This window comes from Adiantum capillus-veneris, chromosome 11 (assembly GCF_014529385.1).
Source record: "Adiantum capillus-veneris isolate H3 chromosome 11, ASM1452938v2, whole genome shotgun sequence".
Classification (NCBI taxonomy): Eukaryota; Viridiplantae; Streptophyta; class Polypodiopsida; order Polypodiales; family Pteridaceae; genus Adiantum; species Adiantum capillus-veneris.
The window spans coordinates 103378639-103403633 of NC_140941.1; the positions used below are offsets into that span (position 1 = coordinate 103378639).

The 24995-nt window shown below is 43.8% G+C and overlaps 1 protein-coding gene across 2 annotated transcripts in view; it reads right to left on the reverse strand.

Moving 5' to 3' along the window:
• The window catches only part of LOC147447757 (Pseudouridine synthase family protein), a 94975-nt gene extending 83472 nt beyond the window's left edge, over nucleotides 1-11503 (reverse strand). Inside the window, exon 1 of one of the 2 annotated variants that reach the window (XM_086523469.1) lies at nucleotides 11275-11503. In XM_086523469.1, coding sequence (XP_086379595.1) covers nucleotides 11275-11455 — 181 coding nt within the window. In that variant the 5' untranslated portion in view covers nucleotides 11456-11503. The remainder of the gene's footprint in view (nucleotides 1-11274) is intronic. The other variant, XM_086523470.1, reaches the window with a different exon arrangement.
• Between the last annotated feature and the right edge of the window lie 13492 nt (nucleotides 11504-24995).

The following is a 24995-nucleotide window of genomic DNA, read 5'->3' on the forward strand; positions in this document are numbered from 1 at the left end:
CTAGCTTTTGGGACACCATATGCTTTTAGAAATTTTTCTTTTCATGTAACTGCTCTTGAGCAAGGCCAAGGACCTTTAATAGACTGCCAAGGCCTCTTCTCTCGACAGATTAGCCTCGAGCTTGCCAGAGAGAGAGAGGAGCCTCGGACATTGTACTTTGTGGAAATCTCCCGCAGGTAGACTGCCAGAGTGAGAGTCCATGGGTCATATTTAAGGCCCTTGGCCTCTAAAAGCAATTTACATGAAAAGCGTCAAGTTTTGAAAGCATCTGGCCTCCCAAAAGCAACCATCGTAAATTCTAGAAATCCGTACAATCTTCTACGTCAACAGTTGGCACATTTCGCGTACGTCCGTACATTGCCACCTTAGCATGCTTCAGCTTAAAACTCGGAGCGTTTGTATTGGCCTGCCACGTCATCAGTTGCTACGCAATGGGTCCAGCTTTATTTAATCTCTTTAGGTCACTGGGCCCCATCGGACGAGGTCCCATAAGTTGGTGGGAGCTCTTCTTTTGAAAAATAGGCCACTCGGCAAGACTTTGTAAGTTGATAAAACTTCTTCTACTACTTCTACGGTTTAGGCTCCTCTGCCAAGATCTACAAGTCGGCTCAGGTCTTCAATGCGTGAGCAGTTTGTGACCTCCCCCCTTCTTGAAAGAAGAGTAATCGTCTACGATTACCGTATATCTGCAAAACAACTCATGTTAGCTAAAAAAAATTCTAAGGGACATTCCGAGGGACAATCGGTTTTCTCATTCCAGATTGGAGCTCTTGATATTTTGGGTCGTTGGCTTCCCAGAAAATCTCATCCAATAAGGACCATATTCTCTTTCCAGATTGGAGCCCTTGATATTCAGGGTAGTAAAATTAGCCATCACACCTAGACTGCATTGATCTCTAACGGATGTCTTGATGCACTAAAAGTACATACCCAAGCAATCTCATCCAATTAATAATATTGAGTGGTTGGCACATCACAATGCAACACAATTGCTCACATATGCATGTTACAAGAAATAGAAACATAAAGTCGCCGATGAACAATCCCCCTGCAAATAACTATCCAGGTTTGGGCTATGAGCTGTTCAATGCCTCCCTCATCACTCATCCCGCAAATAACCTAAAAAGGTTTGGGCCAAGAGATATAGAGGCCTGTTACAACCAAACGCCCCCCAAACCGCAACCTAGGTCGTTTGGAGGTGCTAAGAGTAACCACTAACTCAGACTTCTTAATACTTAACTCGTAAATAACCATCCAAGTCCGGACCATGAGTGACAACAACAATACTCCCCCTGTAAATAACCACAAGGGTCCGAGCCATAAGTATTTTCAAATATTCAATACTTCCCCAAAAAATAACCACAAGGGTCCGGGCCACGAGTATGTGCAAGCATTCTCAAACATCAATTCTCTCATTACTCCTCCCGAGAGTTCCGAGTAAGTCACCAATCATTGAAACCAGTATTAAAACCAGAGTCAAACAATTCAAATCGGCACCAAGACAGATACCATCCATTTCAAACAAATTCCAAACAGGATCACCTAACAAGTTCTCGAACAAAATTCAAAAAGCTGCTAAATCAAACTAAAACAGCATTCTCGGCGTCAACCGAACTCCAAAAAAACGACTAGCTTTCCATTCTGCGACCTGCATCAAAAAGTAGGGTTAGGTTTCTTTTACATGTTTGTAGCCGACCACCATAAGCTCTTGAATCGTCGAAAGCGGCTTGGTTAGACAATGTTCCTGTAGTGGTGATGATAGCCCCAAGATATAGCAATCACGCTGGGCCTCCAAGGTTATCAGCTCAAGAAGAGACACCTGGTGAGAGATGTCCAAAAATTTCAAGTCGTAATCTGCTAGGGTTCCCATGGCAAGCATTTCAAGACACCCCACTCTGCCTGAAGCTGCACTCCGAAGGAAGATGTCTGAAGGCATGTAACTTCAGGCAAAAATTTTCTTGAAAGCTTGCCAAGTCATTGGAGTGTGTGGCTTGGTAGCTATAGACATCCACCACTTCATGGCACTGCCTCTGAGAAAAACGGCGGTTCGAAAAAAAAAATCTTTGATCCCTCTCTTGCAAGTAGTCTTTATGGCTTATGTCCCGTAAGACAGAGCGATGAAGACAGGAGCACATGCGCGATGGACTAAGGGTGGGAGTGGCTAATAAGTCCGAGGCAAGGACACGAAGATTCTTTAATAAAATTTCCTGTAAAACTTGGAAGCATCATCTTGCTTTATCTGCTCTTTGGTAGGACCAATATGCTTTCACAAAAGCACACGCTTGAAGCTCTGATATCACTGTAACAGGACAAGCACCACATGCCAACGAAAAAGAACAGATTGAACAACTTTTAGCACATCAAATAACACTGAACTGAAAGAGATACACGACGCACGAGATGAGAAATAGCAGAGTCCAACCCCAAGAGAGCATTGGCCCCAAACGATGGTGCCCTTTTCAGTATTTCTTTATACAAGGTACAACTCCCATGGCTCCGTTCTCCATCTCCCACGCGTAGACTGCCAAAGTAAGAGCCATGGGTCATATTTAAAGGCCCTTGGCCTCTTAAAGCAGTTTACACAAAAAGCTTCAAGTTCAAAAAGCATCTAGACTCCCAAAAGCAACCAACGTAAATTCTAGAAATTCGTACAATCTGCCACATCAGCAGTCAACCATTTCGTGGACGTCCGTACAATGCCACGTCAGCATGTCAAGCTTCAGCGCAAAATTCAAAGCGTCAGTACTGGCCTGCCATGTCATGAGCTGCTACGCAAGTGGGTCCTGCTTTATTTTATCTCTTTAGGTCACTTGGACCCCATCAGACGAGGTCCCATAAGTTGGTGCAACCTCTTCTTTGAAAAAAAATAGGCCACTCGACAAGACTTTGTAAGTTGGTAAAACTTCTTCTACTGCTTTGGCTTCTTCTGTTGCTTCTAGGGTTTAGGCTCCTCGGCTGGGATTTGCAAGTCGGCTCAGGTCTTCAGTGGCTTGACACGCCAGTAGTGTGTGACATGTTTCTCTAGATCTTCGGCTTGGAGTGCCCAAGTCTATTACACCTATGGAGATTGTTTCCATCATGACAAGTTGCTATTTTTCTCTGCTTTCAGCCCATAGACATTGTAGACAGACAAGAAGGAACCCAAGAACACACCTCTTTTGTGTGTAGGATTGGAAGAGAAGGTTCTCCGTGTAGAGATCTCTTCCAAGGAGTTACTTTTCGAGAACCTAGTTGCAATCTGAGTTCGAGTCTTCGCACGTGATGTTTTTCAGGTTTTGATCTATGAGTGTTTTTTTGCAGGTGCACTTTCTTTTCACAAGGGAGTAGGAGCAAAGGAAGGCACGAGCCTCTGTAGGAGAAAAGCGCTCCGAGCAACTAGAGCCAGATCAGCCCAAGGGTTTCCTACCCTGAGTTTGGGAGTAGATCCACCGATCTGAGAGTGGTCGACTCTCGAGTTGGGTTCAGGGAATTGAGATTTCCAAGGAAGGACTTTGCGTCCAGGGCTCGCGCACTGGCCGACCTTGCACTCCACAAGCTAGCACATCTCTGCATTGGCCGACCTGAACTGACTTTGCACGAACAGAACCGACTTTGCAGCGCATTTCTGACATCTGTACTGGCCAACCCCAAGCTGCATTCGTACACCGATTCTGCAACACTGTCTCAAACTACGCCACAGGAGCAGAGCGACTTGAAGTGATGCCTTGTGCTACATCACATTGAGCAATGACTACTCGGGCCACATCCCGAGGCTTCGTCGTGGTCGTAGCCTCTCTCTCTCCCTTTTTGTCTGCTACCGAGTTGCACATCATCACTTTTGTGACATTGAATATGCCCTATCTACCAATTCTTCCTTCTTTTGGTTCATGCATGACATAATATGGACAAGGCCATCATTGTATATTGTTTGTCTTATATGCCACCATGCACTTTCGCAGACCCTAATACTATATTTTCGATTTTCTCTTCAGGACTATTCTAGCACAACATGGGAGACGCTCAGTACGACTATTTACAGAGGCGGACATTGACGAAGCTCTTCAGCGACCGATGCAATACTTTCTTGGACAACGCCCGATGCCGAGCATCCTCGGGTTGCGGGCTGCGGGCATGGATGATGATGATGATGATGATTTTCAGTCTGATAATTTAAGTCTTTTAGTTTTAGTCTTTCACTTTACTTCATTTTATTTTTGTACCTAGACATTGGATTAGATCCACAAGGATTGTATCAATTTAGTCCCATAGGCCATTTTGGCCTTTTGAAGACGTTTAATATAACATTTCATTTCATTTCATTTTCATCTCTCTCTCTCTCTCTCTCTCTCTCTCTCTCTCTCTCTCTCTCTCTCTCTCTCTCTCTCTCTCTCTCTCTCTCTCTCTCTCTCTCTCTCTAGCGCGCGCCTCTCCCTCTCCTAAGCTTGCGCCGTCTCCTCTCCCCAAGTGCAGGGCAATGCCCGAGGGGGAGGGTTAGTCCCCCAGCTCTACCCCCTCCTCCTCGGTCCATGGTCGCGCGCCACTGTCGACCTTGCCCACTGCTTGCTATTGTCCAGTTAGAGAACAGGTGCCGAGCTGAGGCGTCTGTTGTGAGCGCCCCAGCTGCTCTCATGTTTGTTGTGCCACCTTGTCTACAAAATTTCTAGCAGCTTCGTCGCTGCTACATAGTCCAAGGTATGTCTGCAAAACAAGACAAGATAAGTAGCCTAAATTTTTTGACCCCGCGACCACCTCGTCCGAGCTATGCCACCGTCCTGGCGGCACCGAGCAAGGCGGATCGCATCAGGCAACTCCAGGCAACCCTTGACAGAGTGATGGAAGAAAATCGTGACCTCAAAGCACGTCTCAACGCGCTTAAGGCGCGTTTTGACACCGTCAGGCTCGCCACTAACAAAGTGAAGGAAGTTGAAGCCACTAACAAAGTGAAGGAAGTTGAAGCCAAGGTTACCCAAGCTCACACAATTGTTGTCACGTCACACATCCAACCCTATGTGTCCGTGGACAAGCTACAACACGATCAGGGTTCAGTCAGTCCAGTCCGTTTAGATTAGAAGTGATCTGGCACTTTTTGTGAGTAGACCGTGCATGCCCAGTCACTTAGTGTAGATGCATATCCTCTGGTTGCACACAGCATGATCATCAGTATTCCCATCAGAATCCATTAGAATCAGTTAGGGGATTTTTCCAGTGCATTAAGCCTATTTTCCCTATTTTTGACATTTTTCACTTATTAATTTAAGTTACTTCCAGGTAGGGCAATTTGGGTAAGAAAATATATAAGCAAACCAAAGCTAGCATTCTTTGGCAAATGAGCAAGGAGCACAATAGGCCACAAGCAACAGGTACTCCCTCTCTCTCAGCAAGCACCCCTCAACACCCACCAACCTTGGCGTTTTTCACCTCCCTAGCCTAGTGTTTTCTGCAACATCGCCATCCCCTGCAACCTGGCATTTTCAGCATTCCTCTCATTGCCAACATCCCCCTAGCCCTAGCGTTTTCACTAACGCCAGCAAGGCTGCAAGCACTTGCGTTTTCAGCCCTCTATGCAGCAGGTGTACTAGCATTTTCAGCATTAAGGACAGCAACAGAGTCAGCCCTAGACACTTGCAGAAGAACACCATTTTCAGCCTCCCAAAACGCAGCCAAATCAGCGTTTTCAGCAGCCCCGAATCAGCCCCAAATTTTCAGCCATAGCGTTTTTATGGACAGCAGATAGAAGATTGCAGATTTCAGCCCTTAAGTCATCGTCGTAGTCCCCAACAGAGTCCCAAGTTGCATCATTTTTCCATGCATCGTCATTGTACCACTTTGTGCAATCAATAGTAGACCTCTCTCGCCGACGAGAGTGGGGCCTTCGGAGGAGGGTTTTACAACCTCTCTGGTGTCGTATCTCTCTTCTCTCTTTCTCTCAGTCTCATACACTTGCACGCACAATATCCATTCACTTTGTTCGTGATCACAGCACTCTCCATAAAGAACGGAAGGCTCTCCCTTCCATACGAATTAAAAGGAACCTTGAGCAAATATGGATCACTCATCTTGAGAAAAACAACATTCATTCCGCTGCACCTTACATTGGTATTAGAGCTTTGGCAATGTTCTATATCACTCAAGGAAAGAACCACAGAAAAAAAAAATTGCTTGTTGAGGTCGCACGAACCCAAGTTCGCTTGGGCGTGTCGATTCCTAATCGTGTTTTTGAAGAGTGACAGGAATCCCAGGAAAGAAGGGCTTGTCCAGCCTCCCCTTGTGTCTCTTTTCACTCATTGAGAGCGGACCGTGCACTTAGCGGCCGGCCACTCGACGTGAGGTGGGAAAAAGCAACCTTGGTGTGAGTGCGAGACCACCAAGGGTGCAAAGGAGTAGAACTCGGGTGAAGAGAAGATCCTTCTCAAACATGGTTTACAAGCGAAAGAAAACCTCAAGATCCTCAAGAACCCAAGAACCCAAGACCCTCAAGAACCCAAGTTCCTAGTGGACTTAAGAACCTAAGATCATAGTACATGGTCGTCACCCGAAGCAGAATGGATACTTCGCATACAGGTGATGAGCATGAGAGAGGCGACGAAGAATTTTCCCCACCAGGAGATTTTTTCGGCCCTCCCCCTTTGCCATCTACACCACCAAGTGTACCAAACCCTATGGAGGCAATGGTCAAGCAAATGATGGACATGATGGCCAAACAAGAAGAGACTCGCATGAACATGATGGCCCAACAACAAGAAGCTAATCGAATTGCGTTAGCACAACAAGAAGCAAATCACCTTGCTTTAGAACATGAGCGCGACGAACGAAAAGAAAGAAAAGAACAAAGAAAGGTGGAAGAGGTAGCACGAAGCGCGGCCTCTGAGGCCGAGCGTGCAGCTCAAAGAGTGGCCTTGGAGATCGAGCGAGAGGCTCAACGAGAACTACGCACTCAAGAATTGATTCGCCAAGTACTTGCCTCGAAGTCCGAACCAACCAAAGATCGTGGGAGTTCATCAAGTGGCGCAAGCCACAATGCGGATTCCAACCATCCAGTCACAGAGAAGTTGACTTTCAATAAGTATGATGGTAAGATGGATGCTACGGTTATTCATTCTTGGTTGCATCAATTTAATGCTTATTTTGCGACAACTAAGAAGACAGGAAATAGCAAGCTTTTGACGGCAACTATGTACCTTGCCGGTGATGCCATCAATTGGTACCACGCATGGCAAGAGGCACAGCTAGCCGCGCACCTAGAGGAAGCCGACGAATTCACGCCCCTTTCCTTCAATTGGGCTGATTTCCAAGACAAGCTCAAGGCGCGGTTTACGCCACCTCAGTACCTCGCACGATTGAAGAACGATTGGCGCGCTCTCAAGCAAAATGGTATGCCGGTTATGTCTTTTTCTAATCGTGTTTTGCAGCTAGGTACCCAATTACGCAAGTCGGATGATGAAGCAAAGAGGCATTCCTTTATGGATTGGACGAGTATATCAAGTACGATGTCTAGGCGCTCGATCCAATCGATCTCAACAAGGCGGTAGCGATTGCTCTCGCACAGGAGATGAAGCACAACAAGGGAAAGCCTAAGGAGAAAAGACGTCCACAAGTACCTCACAGACTTCTCAGAACCATCAGAACAGTAAGAACGGTAAGAATGGTAAAAATGATAACTCTTCTAACCAATCTTCCAACAGTCTCTCAGAAAAGAATTCTTCCAATGAATCTAAGGGTAAGGCTAACATAATTGCTAAACCTAAGCTTACTCCAGATGAAAAGGTAGCACAAGGAATTGTAGGAGGATACATCACATCGGAAGAGCAAAGCACTTATTCTAAGGAAGGTCGTTGTTTTCATTGTCACATTAAGGGTCACATAAAAAGAACATGTCCTAAGCTTGAATCGAGTGAATCTAAAGAATCCACTTCCTCTGTCAATGCAATTAATGATAACACGAGTGTGCCCCAAGTTTCTCATGACCCTCCCATTGATGATTCTCTCATTAAATGTTATGGTTGTACGTCAGGCACCGTTTTGTCATATTGTTTGACCCAGGTAGTATGCATGATGTGATCAGTCCCTCTCTTGTTGAGAGAGCCCGCCTCGAAGTTAGTAGAGATCTCCTATCGAGGTCTCTGGCTATCTTCCCGGTATGGACGCTCTCATCACGGAGGAGTGCCTTGATGTGTTGTTTGCAATTCAAAAAGCTGCCTTCACTAGAAGATCTGTTGTCTCTCCTCTCTCAGGATGTGATATGATTTTAGGCATTCGATGGTTTCGTGATGCTAACCCTCTCATTGATTGGGAGGCTAACACTTTCACTCTCAACGCCAAAAGTGATTCTCCCATTGTCATTCATGGAGAGGACATTGTTCATTCTCCATCTCTCATTGCTAATATGCAGGACAAGATTGAACGGATTCATGAGAAGGAGACTCTCTCAGTCCCTTTTTCTCCAAAGCATGACACACCTGATTTGCATGATTGTGAGCAGCATGATGATTTGGATGATAAAGATAAGCATGATGCTTTGCATGATCAAGATGTGATTTCTCACAAGCATGATGAGTTGCATGAAGAAGATGTGATTGTTCACAAGGATGGAGTGTTAGTTGATGCTTTTTCTAGCGAAGCTAACCTCGTTGCAGATTCAATCAATCACGAAGGATCGATCTTGGCTCTCGAGCCTAGGTCCAAAGAACCCTCATAGGAAGTATTATGTGTTCGCATGATTGATACGCACGCATTGTTCGAATGTTTCATTCGTGATCGTTTCCTGTATTTTAGTCAGCATCTTTATGTGATCCCTTTTCCTAAGCATGACATATTGTATGTTGAGCACGTTTCTCTCATGGATGAGCACGAATGTATGCGGAATTTTCATGAAAAGCTGAAAAGTATGCATGTAAGGAAGTCACATTCCATGTCTCTTCCTTGGCATGACACAGTTTCCGAACGAGCACATGAAAGTATGAGCACCAAGCGTGGGCATTTCCATTGTGTTTTGCCACAGTTGATTGCTCTAAAATGAACGGATTGTCACTCCGTCTCTATGTTCATCTACATTGCATACATGGTCTTTAGCGAAGACAAGATTTTTTCCACTCACTTTACATGGAATAGGTATGTTCATGGCTTTGTGTTGGAGATGGTTTCAGGAATTTTTAGCCATGGAGATTCTTGAAGATGGAAGAAGCACGACTCTCGACGAAGTTGAAGCATCGAAGGAGCCACAAAAGACTGTCACTTTCGGCGTGGCCCATAGAAGCAAGGTTGCAGACCTTTATGAAGTTCAAGTACCGCACGACCCACACAGCAAAGTGGGCCAACGAAGAGTCCCTTCCAGGATTCCGGATGTTATTGGCGATCTCCCTCGACGCCATACAGTTCAGTACCAGTACCTCACTTTGAAAACGAGGGGATGTCACGTGACACATCCAACCCTATGTGTCCGTGGACAAGCTACAGCACGATCAGGGTTCAGTCAGTCCAGTCAGTCTAGATTAGAAGTGATTTGGCACTTTTTGTGAGTCTATTCGTAGACCGTGCATGCCCAATCACTTAGTGTAGATACATATCCTCTGGTTGCACACAGCATGATCATCAGTATTCCCATCAGAATCCATTAGAATCAGTTAGGGGATTTTTCCAGTGCATTAAGCCTATTTTCCCTATTTTTGACATTTTTCACTTATTAATTTAAGTGACTTCCCAACAAAAGTAGGTAGGGCAATTTGGGTGAGAAAATATATAAGCAAAGCAAAGCTAGCATTTTTTGGCAAATGAGCAAGGAGCACAACAGGCCACAGGCAACAGGTACTCCCTCTCTCTCAGCAAGAACCCCTCAGCACCCACCAACCTTGGCGTTTTTCACCTCCCTAGCCTAGCGTTTTCTGCAACAACGCCATCCCCTACAAGCTGGCGTTTTCAGCATTCCTCTCATCGCCAACATCCCCCTAGCCCTAGCGTTTTCACTAACGCCAGCAAGGCTGCAAGCACTTGCGTTTTCAGCCCTCTTTGCAGCAGGTGTACTAGCATTTTCAGCATTAAGGACAGCAACAGAGTCAGCCCTAGACACTTGCAGAAGAACACCATTTTCAACCTCCCAAAACGCAGCCAAATCAGCGTTTTCAGCAGCCCCGAATCAGCCCCAGATTTTCAGCCATAGCGTTTTTATGGACAGCAGATAGAAGATCGCAGATTTCAGCCCTTAAGTCATCGTCGTCGTCCCCGACAAAGTCCCAAGTTGCATCAGTTTTCCATGCATCGTCATTGTACCACTTTGTGCAATCAATAGTAACCACTCTCGCCGACGAGAGTGGGGCCTTCGGAGGAGGGTTTTATAACCTCTCTGGTGTCGTATCTCTCTTCTCTCTTTCTCTCAGTCTCATACACTTGCACGCACAATATCCATTCACTTTGTTCGTGATCACAGCACTCTCCATAAAGAACGGAAGGCTCTCCCTTCCATAAGAATTAAAAGGAACCTTGAGCAAATATGGATCACTCAACTTGAGAAAACACAACATTCATTCCGCCGCACCTTACAGTTGCACTGACCAAGGTGGAAACTTGTGTGAAGGCAGTGTTTCGAGAACGACACCTTCAAGAAGAAAACACACTCAAGGTTTGCATCGGATGCCTACCCCAAGCATGGGACAAGTGTGAAGACGACTTCTCTGAAAACATCAACTTCCTCAACGAAACTCTCAAGCCGATCCATGTGGACAATGACATGGTCGAAAGCATCACCAACAAACTCAACCACAAAAATACACCAAGCGGACATGCCATCCTTGAGTTTGAGAACAAAGAAGAACGACTCCAGCTACTCTAACAATCATGCCTCCTCAAAGGCACTAGGTTTTGGATTGCCGAGGAGCTCACCATGACACAACTAAAACACAAAGGTAACGAACTCAAGAAAGTGCACGCGGCAAGAGCCTAGGGGAAGTGGGCAGTATACCACGGAGGAAAGGCCCTCATACAGGAGTTTCGGTCTGCCAAGCCTCCTACCACACGGCCGGATACCTCCCCCTAGCCCCATAGTTCCCATTTACTCTACTTTATTTTGTATTTTGTGTTGCATCCTAAGGTTGTCCCACCTATCCACTAGATCTTACCCTAGCCTTACCGACCCTTTTTTGGTCTCCCATGCTAATGTAACAACCATTACCCTCTCCTTGATGAGAGGAGACATCCTTTGTATGCATGTTTTGGTCCCATGGGTCATATTTGACCTCCCAAGACAATATGACATCTCTCTCTCTCTCTCTCTCTCTCTCTCTCTCTCTCTCTCTCTCAAGTAACCTGCATACTTGGAGCCGTCGTATGCCAAATGCAATCTCCACTTGCAAACATGAGGCTCTTCTGTTTGTCCTACCTTCTCAGCAACTTCTGTTGGGCTACAAAAACTCTGAACCGAATTGCGCCTGCTGCGTAGCCTTGAGTAATCTACAAGCATGTGTCTATCGGGGAGAAGCAGCGCCATCGAGTGTTAATAAGCGGAAATGTAAGTCATTTAAATTATTGAAAAGAGGCGGCACACAATGTGAACAAGATGTTTACCAAACCCCATTTTCTTTGCCTTTCGATAAGAACCTTGGTAGATTCTCACTAAAAAATGCGTTTAGAACCGTAGCCAAGTAATTTACTGGGGCTTTCAAAATGGAGTTGCATTCCCATGTCTATCAAGGACGAGTCTTCGCTCTAGGATAATGGTATCCCCAAGATCACGTCTAGCAAAACTACTCACGAGGAGCATTGGCTCACAAAGCTTGTCTCGACCAATGTTATCTCTCTAGGGAGGTTTTCGTCATTGGTCATACGGCCACGACCAGAGTCCTGCACACATCTTGCATCTTCGGTCGCTACCCCCTCCTACTACAACTCCTTCAAGGTGTGGAACCACTCTTTGCCATGTCAAGTGTTGAAGGGGATCAAGTGAATATGACAAGAGTTCTTTCTAAAGACCCAAGGAACCTCCCCTACCAAAACTTGGAGCACTATAGTAAGAGATATTAGGTTCTAATCTCAAAAAGTAGGTGGCGGTCATCGACAAGAAATGCAATTATAATCTATATGAAACCATTAAAGAACGTGCGACCCCTAACCAATGAGATTCAATCCCACATCACTGAGCATAGGTGCTCTTTTCAAAAAGAGAAGCTTCTAGCCTCCCAACATGATACTTCTTTCTTTAGATATTGGTGGGCCGACGAGATTAACTGACTCTCTAAGAGATGTTCAAGCTGCTTAAGAAGAAGATAGCTCATGGCCACATTCATTTGCTTAAAGCGATATCCAAGCCAAGACACTCAAGGAGAATGAGACAATAGTCTTATACCACCTCTAAAATATCTTTAGCACTCTAGAGTTGTGCTCACCTAGCAAGAGGAGTTTCCATGATTATTTGCTTGGCTCATTTAGTTACGCAAGGCTACCCTCTTGCACCCCTCTTTTTTGCGATAGCCACCAATAGCATCACCTACCTCGTTAATGCTCAAGTGTCGAGTGGTATCATCAAGGGCATCAAGATGCCTTAAAAAAACATGAAACCCTTTTGCCTTTCTCTCTTTGCATATGTTAGTGATACCATCCTTGAAAACTGATCAAAATCTCTCAAAGAGTTTTGGATCTATCTCAATACCTTTCTACATGTCCTTAGGATCTATCATCAAGCACACCAAAACAAGTAGACCCTTTTTCTCCCCTCTATTGGACTAAGGCTACAAGGCTATGAAAGAGATGGACTAATTTTAAGGTTGTTGGTGTTACCATATACATGTGGTAGTGATGTGTGTGAACACACTTAGGACCGCCGAGGGCATTTTTTCCCTCACTAGGAGGTTTTTCCCCCGTGCATTGTATATACGGCCATCACTCTAAGGCTATCAATCTTTCCGTTGTACACTAAGTAATACACTCTTTGTGGTGTGCCTTGAGCTTCCTTCATCTCCTCCAAGCTGTGTGTGTTTTTCTGCAACCCTAATTCCAACAATTGGTATTAGAGCAGGTTGCATCCTCCGGGCTAAGTCGCCAACAGCTCCAGCACACGCCTGCTCACTTTCTTCAATTTTTGTGAGCTTTGGTGATCGTCCAGCAAGTTGACAAATACTTTGGGGAAGTTTGTAGAGCTTGGTTTGCTCAGATTTTTTATTCGGGCTCATTTCGGCCTCCATTTCCACTACATACAGTACTTCGCATGCAATTTTGTCATTTTGTGTAGAAATTTTGTCAATGCAATTTTCTGCATAACATGTCCCTTACAATATTCTATGATTTATGTTATACCCGTGCTATATAGCACGTGTTGTTCCCGCTTTGTTTCTCCTCTTTTCGAGCAGTTTTCACATCAAGTGCAGCATTTGCCATGGCTGACAACAACACAGATGTGTTCAAGATGTTCGTTGATGAGGATAGATTGGATGAGGACAATTACCCTATGTGGGCTTATATGATGCAACATGTCCTTGTGTCAAAGGGTGTCTAGAATATTGTACAAGGCATTGATGTACATCCTGGTTCTGAGGATGTAGGCGATGTTGAGGATGTTACGGGTTTTGGTGGCAGGATTGCTGTTGCTAGAGCTATTTTGCCTATGGCTGAGCAAGCTCGTTGGGATGTAAAAGATGCACAATCTCATGCATTGATTGTGTTTTTTATGAAGCGCACTATTACTCCTCACATTCATTCAACGAAATCTGCAAAACAAGCTTGGGATATTCTGGATGGTCTTTATGCAAGTTGTAATGAGGCAAAAATTGCATTATTGCGTAAAGAGTTGCAGTCGAAGATTATGCATGAGGAAGATGATATGGACACTTTCCTTGCTGGTGTCAAGGATATCAATGAGCAACTTATTTTTGCAAGCGAAGTCATTTCTAACAGTTCCCTTGTGCAGACCGTTCTTGATGCTTTGTTAGATTCTTACCAGAATTTTGCTAGTACTTGGAGACTTATGACCTAAGGAAATCCAGAAGTTGTCAAGTTTGATGCATTATGCACATTGTTGTTGCAAGAGTCACTTTCCAGAAAAAACAGGACTAGACAGTGTGCAGTTGAACAAGCCTTTCTTGTTGCTCAAAGAAAAGGTGGTAGCAGCAATGTAGCCACTTCTCATGGTTCTTCAACGAGTGGTTTCCTAATGCTTCTACTGGCAGCAATTCATCTGGGAATTTGGTGAAAAGGGCAAAAAGAAGATGTGTTGCCATTATTATAAAGCTAATGATCACTTGATCAAGCAGTGTCCTAAGTTGAAGGCCAAAGAGGCTAAGAAAAAAGAGGTTAGTTCCACTACAAATACATCTATTTTTTATCTTCTGTGAAGGAGACAATGATGCTGATGTTGATGTAGAATGGGATTTTAGTGCAGAGTGCACTTATAATCCTTATGTCCATGATGCATGCATGTCAGTTGCTGTAGATTCACATATGTGGTATTTTGACTATGGTGCTACAAAGCACATTACCTCACATTGTGATTTCTTTACCTCTCTTGAGTCTGTCCCTCATGGGAATTCAATCACTTGTGCCAACAATGCCTCTTATCCAGTTCAAATGTATTTTTGTTGGTCATAGTGCTAAAAGCAAAGATAACTTATTGTATCATCCGCAAACAAAGCGTATCTTGGTTTCACGAGATGTTGTGTTCGTGAAAGATTCTGCTCAGCCCTTGTTGTCATGTACTAGAGACAATATTGTAAGCTCACGGACATTTATGACACTTTGTTGCCTCTTTTTAGTGGTGGAAGTTTGAACGTAAATTCCAATGAGGCAAATGTACAGCCTATGGGTGTTTTTGAAAATGTTACAGATCATCCTATTACTGATGCAAATGTGCATGATGTACTTGATGAGGAAAGGGCTGAGAATGAGCAGGCTAGAGATATGCCTGAATGGTTGGTGCATACTTTGAATGATAGTAAATTGGATGCACCTTTGACTAGTCGTATGCGTTCAGTTTCTTTCCATGCATCTTATGCATCATATTGTTATGCTTTGGCTGTGTCTAGTTTATGTGATGTTGAGGAACCTCTGTCTTTTGATGAAGCACAGAATTCAAAAAATTGGATGGCTGCCATGCAATCAGAATATGATGCACTTATAGAAAATGGCACATGGACTTTATGTGATTTTCCTCCTGGAAAAAAAGGCCATTGGTACGGAGTGGGTTGAAAAGTTGAAAGCAAGTCGGATGGTGAGATTGATCGCTATAAGGCTTGACTTGTTGCAAAGGGTTATGCACAACAAATGTAACATTTTAATGGTCTAGTAACTTGTGTGTAGCGGAAAATAGCATGAACATAGTGAGCATTTCATTAGAATAGCTTCCTAACGAGAATAACAAGAGTGCTTGGGTGGAGAGAGCAACCAAAAGTATAACACCTAGTTAGATAGCATGAACAATACTTCAAAAGAGAGAGAAATTAAGCAATTGACAACAGTTGAGGACCGGATTTGCATGGAGACAGTTCCCCCTCCAAAGGGCTTTGTATTATGGTTTCTCCCATCAAGAGAGACATTTTACAATACAATTCTTTGTGTTCCTTCAATACTAGCTAGTGCAATGAAAATGGAAACTTCATGCACTAAGCAAAACACTTATCAAACACAACATCAATTCCCTCACGGTCTCAGACCTAAGACCTCACACACCTTCGAAGATGCTGAGAGGTAGCGGGGTATGAGAGTAGATTGAGAGGAAGAAGGAGTATTCTTACGAGAAATATGTACATCTCCTCACATAATCACTCATATTAGCATATCTTAGCTTAGTAATTAGCATGGTAGAGGAGATGAGCATGCATCGAAGCTTGGCTCTTGGTTGGATTTGCATCACAAAGCCAAGAGTTGTTGGTGTAGGCCTCCCTTCTCACAAGCTTGGAGTAGGTGGTAAGCTTTCCATTAAAGCTTGAGAAGGAGAGAGAGTCTTCTTTGCTTCACACCTGAGATTGTGTGAGTGTGTGTGTGATAATGCCTTGCCAAAATAGCCCCCCCTCTCTCTCTTGGTCGACCCCTCTTGCTATTTGCTCATCCTCACACCTCATTGGACCCCCCCAGGCCTAGCCAATGGAAATTAAGCAGCATAAGTGATGGTCTTCTGACGTGTGTCCCCCTTTCCCCTTTTGTGAGAGCTTTAGGTAATTACTTAATTCAACTAAACTCTCATTGGACCCCTTTGCCTCCTGGCCAATAGGAATCGGGCAAGCCATTGGGCTGCTGAATGCTCATTGGACCCCTTGGGAGACTGTCCAATAGTCTTCTAGAGAGCTTAATTCTTATTGGTTCTTTTATTAAGTGTTTTTAAATTAATTAAACTAGATTTACTCTAGCTTAATTCTCATTGGTCCACCTCCAAGGCCATCCAATAGGAACTGAGTACACCTTGTGGGCATCTGGGCTAGGGAGCTGACATGTGTCCCTCATTCCCTTTGTGTAAAGGGAGCTTGTGTGTGTGTGTGTGTGTGTGTGTGTGTGTGTGTTTCTCTCTCATCTCCTACTTCTAGGGCTCGCCCCCTCCTATGTAGGGACCTACTGTGGCCGACGGTCTGCTAGCTTAACCAATATTCTAGCTTTTTCTCCCCTGGCACTTTCCCATATTAAATGATCAGTTTAACATGAGAAAATCATTTAGGAGAATTAGATATTGATTATTATGACAACAAAAAGGCATAGATTATGAAGAGACTTTTGCTCCCACTTGTCATATGACTACTGTGCGTTTTCTATGTGCATTGGCAGCTCATTTTGTTTGCGATGTACATCAGACGGACATTGCTACTACTTTCTTGAATGGTGACATATTTGAGGAAGTTTATGTAACGCGGCCTCATGGTTTTGTCAAGAAAGGACAAGAGGATAAAGTGTGCAAATGTGAGAAAGCTTTGTATGGGTTGAAGCAATCTCCTCGTGCTTGGTATGAGAAGGCTGACACTCATTTGGTCAAACGAGGCTTTTGTAACAGTCCAACAGAAAGCGCATTGTATGTAAAGCGTGAGAGTGATGTACTTCTCATTATCGTTCCTATGTGGATGATTTGTTGATCATTGGACCAAATGAGAAACATATTTTTGAATTTAAGGTAGATTTGAATGCTACTTTCAAGATGAAATATTTGGGGCTATTGCATCATTACTTGGGCATATAGTTTAAGCAATGTGATGGTGGTATTGCTTTGTGTCGGACAAGTTACATAGAGACATCGCTATGTAAGTTTGAACTTGAAGATTGCAAACCTATTTCCACCCCCATGGAAACAGGTTTGAAATTGTGTCTTCATGATGCTGGTGATCCTGCCGATGTCACTCTTTACCAAACTGTTGTTGGCCGTCTTATTTATGTATGCAACACAAGGCCCGATATTCAGTTTGTAGTCTCACAAGTCAAGAGATTCATGCATAGCCTAGGGTCTAAGCATTGGCATGCTGTCAAGAGGATTTTTTGCTACTTGAGTGGCACTTTACATCTTGGCATGTTTTATCCCAAGGGGGGATCATTGCCACCAGACTCACATGCATTTTGAGACTCAAATTGGGCTGGTTGTTTTGACATGCGAGTGTTTACAAGTGGTTTTTGTTTCATGCTCAGTATTTCATGTATCTCATGGTTGAACAAGAAGCAGCCTACTATGGCCACTTCTAGTTGTGAGGCTGAGTACAGGGAAGTCTTCACAGCTATGGTTGAGTGTGTATGGCTCAGATGCCTTATGGCTGATTTGGGTGTTGGACAGGACATTGCCAACACTATCTACACTGACATCCAAAGCGCATTGGCAATTGCAAGGAACCCAGCTTTTCATGCTTTCACAAAGCACATTGAGGTGCATTACCACTATGTCAAGGAGAGGCTCTCAGCACGAGAGATCAACTTGGCTTATGTGCCAATACATGACAACCTTGCATATCTTTTCACAAAGGCATTGTCTCGTGAGAAGTTTGAAGCCTTTCGCAAAGCTTTGGGCTTACTCCCCTTTGTGGACTGATCATGTCCTCAGGGCATGGAACTTTCATATACTCTATGTGCCAGCTCTTGTTCACCACATCACTCCCAGAGGGGGGTTTGTTATCATATACATGTGATAGTGATGTGTGTGAACACACTTAGGACCGCCGGGGAAATTTTTCCCTCACTAGGAGATTTTTCCCCCCGTGCACTGTATATATGCCCATCACTGTAGGGCTATCAATCTTATCATTGCACACTAAGTAATACAATCTATGTGGTGTGCCTTGAGCTTCCTTCGTCTTCTCCAAGATGTGTGTGTTTTCTTGCAACCCTAATTCCAACAATTGGGCATCCTTGTGAGGTTTTAAGATCTCCCTTATGCAGCGAGGGAATTGGGTTTGTAACCTTTTCCAACAAAAACTCTAGCAATGGATTGGGATGCAACTATCCCTAGTACAAAGGGTCATCGTCGCCAAAAAATTCCTTATAGCTATGCTAATCTATTGTCTTTCATGCTAGAGACCCCCAAGCTCTCATCTATAAATTCTCATCAAGATCTACCGCAACTTCCTTTAGGGGGCACCCATGATAAATTTCCTCCTAATGTTAGGACAAAGGTAGGACTAGGGGGGCATGCTCTAGGCAAGGTCTGCTAGGCATATACAGTTCAAGGGACTCCAAAAGGCAAGCTATTAGCTTGATTAGGTGGAGAAAAGGCATGCACTAGTTCCCTCATCCTTTCATTAGTATCATAACTCAGGTGATAGAAGGGAGGTCATGGCCTTGCATGAGCTTTTCATCTCCTTCTCTCTCAATCAAAGCTATGGCAAGTTCTCAAAGGTGGAAACCTCGTGCAACTAAGCCCTTGCACACGTCAAGGCCAAGCTCACGATCAGCACCAAATCGCACATAAGTCGGCTAGTTGGGAGTGCAAGGGTGAGGATGATGGATCTCATTACTACAATGCAAGCAACCGAGGGTACCATCTATTCTCCTCGTTGTGTCTTTCATCACCTACCCTACCACTACCATTTCCATACCTTGTTGGGCTTGGGTTCCCCAAGGGGCGAGTTCTAGGTATATCAAAATCCACGGCTATGGGCCAAGTTCAAACTTCAGAAGCCAGGGCTACAAGCCAGACATAGAGTTTAAAATCTTGAGCCTAGAGGACTCCCAACGGGAATTTAAGCCTTGATGCCATGCAAAGAGCAAGGCTTTGGAGATGGCATATCCAATTGAGTTGGCACTTATTATTACATTGCAAGGATTGCAAAATCCATCTGAAATTCATTCTCAAGTGAGTATTTGTTTTTGGCTTTGGACACAACTAGCACAACACGGGCAACAAGGTTGGAACATTTCAAGCTTTTACTGCTTTGATGTGTTTTAACCTTTAATTTGAAAAGAATTATAACATGCAAAGCAAGATGATTTGAAGGCCATAATGGGAAGCAAGGATTCTACCCCATGCCAATGCCTTGCTTGTTGAGTTAGGATATATGACACAGGACCAAGGGCTGGGGAATTGGCATTCTTGGGATACAAGTTTACATTTTACATATAACAAGGTTGAATCCGTACTTGAATGTATCAATGCCAGTTCTAGATAGTGCAGGGCACTTTAGTGCATCGACTAAAATCATTGAGGCCGTCATTGTAGCCAAGGGCTTATCAATTCTTTTTTTTTTTGAGTTGCATGCAAGGCGTGCCAAGTAAGGTTGACTTGATTCCACCCAATCAATTTTTACGCTTTCACTATGATCCAAGATACTCTGCTAATGGTCGGTTATTTGCTTGGTAACTGCCAAGGTGGCACTCGCATGTGCTAGAGTCGTAAAATTATTTTAGAATATGTAAGATCTTGTTTGTTTCCGGTGATTTTAATTGATGATTTTCCTATGAAGATGCTACAGGAGTTATCTATAGCTTTAACCTTGTACTCAATAGCAAGTAAGGCAAGTTTAATTGCTTGTCTTTGTCGCATATGATTGCATCGTTGGGCATTATATATATCATTGGATCTATGCACAAGGTGTATGCACTACAATTGATAATTTTCTTATGTAGTACATAGGCAAAACCTGCCTATCAAGAAACCAATTCATGTGATCACATGATCCTTCCAAGAGAGCCTCAAGGTAGGCAGTCTCTTGTTTTTGTTATAGCCTCATTATCGCTCTGTGAATTTGTAATACATAGTCATAAGTGAGTTATGCTTGTTAGTAGACATTTCCCTAATTTCTTTTGGATTTTGAGATTCTTTCGCTTCTTTATCCGGGCTCATATGATTGTATTAATGATCCAGTTGTGAATAAGATTCCAACTTAAGAGGATCTACTGTTAACCCTCACGGACACCCTATCACCTTCGACGAACGCATATTATTTATTTGATTGAGTCATGGACCGGGCTTGTCAGTCCAATAGGTGTGTAGGTGATCTTCGATGAGAGGCGCACCACTTATCTTATTTTAACAGTAGTTTTGCAATGACCGGCCACTGTGGGCGCCCATGTGTGAATGGGTCAAACTCTTATAAAAGGTCCATTTGACTTAAAAATCCTCATTCTCTGAGTGTAAGCTAAGAAGTGCTCTTGCTCCATCTCTGTCTCCTTCTCCTTCGTGAGCTCACAGATGTGTGTGTGTGTGTGTATGCTTGAGAGAGAGAGAGAGAGAGAGAGAGAGAGAGAGAGAGAGAGAGAGAGAGAGAGAGAGAGAGAGAGAGAGAGAGAGCATTGCGGCGGCATTAGCGGTGGCTCCTTCTTCTTCGTAGCACAGGATCCTTCACGATGGAAGCATTGAGCAATTATTGATTGACCCCTGCCCCTTTGAGCTTGCTAGGATGTTCTAGTTGTGTGTTTGGAGCCTTTTGAGGCTCGCACACAGTGCACAGACAAGTTTCTAGCTTTTGACACGTACGGCAAAGCGGGGGCAAAGCGTGCATTTTTGGCACCGCTATCGGGGAATGCCTTCCATTAAGACTCAGTGCTACCTCTAGGAGCCTTTCTTCCATCTGTTTTTTGTGTTTTGTTGTGTTGTGTGAGAACTGTTAAGTGGTTGCAAGGGGCAGATTAGCAGGTTTTTGTTAGCTACTGTTAAGTGACTGTAAGGGACAAATTAGCAAATTTTTGTCAGCTTTCTTTAAGTGGTTGTAAGCTCTGTTAGTGCTGCATTGTACTTGTTTTTGTTAGTTTTGCAGATCTGTAATGTGCAAGTGTTAGTAGATCTGTTAGTGAGAGTAGACAATGAGAAGTAGAGTAGACAGTGAGCATTAGAGTTGACTGTCTGTGAGTGTGCAGTGTACTGTGTTTGACATTGTGTTAGCAGAGGTAGCTAGCGTTAATTAGCTGCAAGGAGGTTAGACAGAGCTTTTAGGAGTAGTTGTGTGCACGTAGAAGCTCAACGTCCACGAGGCCACATTATCCTTAAAAAAGATTTTTTGAAATAAGTTAAAAAAAACGTTTAAAAAATTGAAAAAAAAAATGCTTGGACATACCGAGACCAAAAAGAAAATAAAAGAATATTATTTTAAGAGGAAGGGATCGGGATATTTCCCCAACCCCAAGCCCAGGGCCAGGCCTCAGTCCTCAGTTTTATGATACTTCAGAGCTATTCCCCTCCAAGGTTATATTACCTGATGGTAGAAGCCTTGCCAAAGTGCAAGAGGTTGAGCGGTATATCATTGTGGCTAGGGAAAAGGAAATTGAGAGATTACGTAGGGCAGAGCAATGAAGAGAGCTAAAAGAGAAAGCCCCTCTGTCAACATCCATGCTAGGCAAGCAATCGAGTGCTTTTGAATTAGCGACCACTAAGGGTCAACCCATAGAGAGCCACATTGCATCTAGTTCAAAGGACACCCCTAGCACCTCAATCCTAGATGGAGCGTTCCTAAATGAGAACTGGGAGTACGAACTACAAACAAAAACTCTAACCGACCTATACACAGGTCACACATATCACGTGGGTTGGTTAGATGTCCTACAATCAACATCGGGTGCTACTAGCATAGAGGAGCAACAACAAAGAGTTTGTGATGTCATTCATAGGGTTATTGAGCTAGAGAGACATAACAAAGAGATCCACATGCCTTCAACGGGTCTCATGAGATTCTTGGATACAGGGAAGGCTAAGCAACCAACTTTATCGCAAATGGAGACTCCCTTGGTAAGCCCGATGGATCCTCCATATGTTGTTTTGTCAGGGGTCTGAGTACAATCTGAGCCCACAAGTGATAGCTTTACCTTTCCAAGTCTAGCTCATCTTTCTCTTGATGACACCACGGCAACCATGCCTACCCCAGTGATGGGCATGCCAAGGAACATGCCATAGACCTCATTTGTTAGTAAAGCACCACTACATGGTAGCTCAATGCCTGCAACAGTATCTACAAGCATGTACCAATCATATACACCTATGGGTCCTCGTGCTCATGTGGCTCCTACCTCTCCCATGGCTTCAACAACTTATGCTCCACAACCACAACATCCAAGCCCTTATGAGGCCATACCAACTACCACATCTGCTATGCCCAGGGCCACATATATGAACTTTGGGCCACCACATGGCACAACACTGTACCAAACTTGGAACCCGAGGGCTTCCTATGCACCAAGCCCAATGCCAATGCCTACTCCACATGTAGTCTTTGGAGCGCCTTCACCCATGGTACCTGCTCACTTAGGTGACTTGGCAACATTTACTCAAGCTATTGGCCGATCTATTGCTGAGAATATGCGTAACACCCCTGATAGGGAGCCTAGGAGTAAGGCATTACAAATAGCCAAGCCCACACAAAAATTTAGTGGAGATGGGGATGTGAGAAATCATATCGAAGTGTTTGAACAAATATACGATTCCCTAGGAGAACACAATGACTTGCATAAGAGTAATGCTTTAAGCGTGACCTTAAGTGGAAAGGCTAGGGATTGGTATAGAACCCTAAGAGTGGAAGAGAAAATGATTTACCCTACTCTTAGGAGACTGTTCTTGAAAGAGTACTTACGAGAGGGAGTACTTTGGGGTGTAGCATCTCAGCTCCAGAAAGCTCAACGAGAGGAAGGAGAGTCCGTGAGAGACTTTATTAGTCGCTTGAAGCATTTGAATTCACGTTGTAATCCAAATGAGCGCTTCAATAATAACCAATTGCTTGATAGATTCATTAAAGCATTACGACATGAGGATATCTACAATGGCCTAGTCATTAGGGGTATCACCACTTGGGAAGCAGCCACCGCCAATGCGATCCAATTGGAGGATAATTTAATGATTCAAGGAGAAAGAGTGTCTGTTGAGCCTAAATCTACTAGCTCACAAGCATCGAGGCATTAGTCAATGACCCTAAAGCCTATTGCTAAAGAGCCAAAAATATATGAGACGACTTTAGCAGATCTCACCAAGGCCATTCAAGAGAGTTTTAGAGACAATTGTGCTCCACAAAATAATTATATGTATCCAAGAAGGGAGCAATAATGGTGCTCAGTTTGCTATGGTCCGCATAGTACCAGTGAAGGCCCTACTTTTAGAGTAAAATTCAATGGAAATTGCAATGCCTGTGGAAGGTATGGTCATCCAGCTAAGGATTGCATAGTATTTAAGTGCGCGATGGCCAATAGACCAACCTTAGCATGGACGGACACACCTAGAGTGCCTGCATTGATTCCATCTATACCTCTTGAACAAACGTCACAACACATGGTCCCTAGGGCCTAAAATGTTGTTCAAACAACACCCTTACCACATCCAATGCTAGGACCGCAACCACTATATCCGAGAATCACTTCTGTGAATCAAGTGGATTGTGGGTCATCTATTGCTTGTTCGGAAAGTTGCGAGGAAGATATAGACCGTAATATTGCCTATGGGATTGATGCGCTTGAAGAAAGTCCACAATATTACATGGAGGACTATTGGGGACAAGTCAAACCTGTCTATCAAGTAGCTGCTCTTGCAGCAAGAGGCCAAAATATCAATTACACTGCCAAGAGACCACCTCTTCAATGCTATGAATGTGGGTCCACATTGTGTAGCCGAGTGTCCTATTAGGCTACAAAAGAATGCTACACTAATGCAAACCAATCAAGCGAGCACATCTACAATGCCGATACTCATGTGTAATCGATGTGGTATAGATCATTTGATTGCCCAATGTTCGAATAATCCAAATTCACCAAAGATCACGCCATTAAACTTGATTGAGGTTACCTAGCCATCACAAAGTACACCTATGGTACCAATAAATGTACTCACACGATCGATGCTCCAAAAACAAAATTATATTCTTGAAGAAAGAGACACGACATCAATTGCCCAATCTCAGAAGAAGAAGAAAACACGAAGGAAGAGATCGCAAAAAGCAGCGAAGTTAGAGACCCCAGCTCAAAGACCAACATAGGGACTGGTGACGACCCCGTATATATGAACGACGTTGAAGAGGATTCTGATTCAGGTGAAACCATGGAGACCAAAACGACCACTAGGAAAGAGACCCATACCAACTCTTAGCACTGCCTCTTGAGGAATAAAACCCAAAACATTGCGTGTTCAGGAGGTTGAACCATATGTCCCTATAGCCCAACTCTCTAGAGCTTCAACTTCTTTAGTTGAAACAAAAAATGAGACACATAAGACCCATCGCAATATAATTAAGAAAACATACAAATGGGTCCCTAAAGCTTCTTTAGCGACAATTGTTTATGCTAAAAAACACGAGCCTTGTAAGAAACGCCCCACTCACTCCCAAAAATGTAAGAAAATGTTGTGTTGGATTCCTAAACGACTATTGGAAGCCCAAGGCTACTATCAAGGAAGTGATCAAATCTGGGTGCCAAAACGTAAATTGTGTTCTTACCTGTCACCTGACCCATGTGAGTCAAATCGTGTGACGGTAAAGCCGATTGAAGATCGTGGGAAAGGAAAGATCACAAAATACTATACACTTGATCCAGGGCTACTTTGGGTACCCAAGCAAGAAAGGCTTGTTTTGCTCAGCTCAAGCATAGAAAAAACGAATGAAGCTTCTTGCTCTTCATGTAGTTCATATACAAAAATAGAAGGTTTGACACAACCTCCACCTACCATTGTACATATC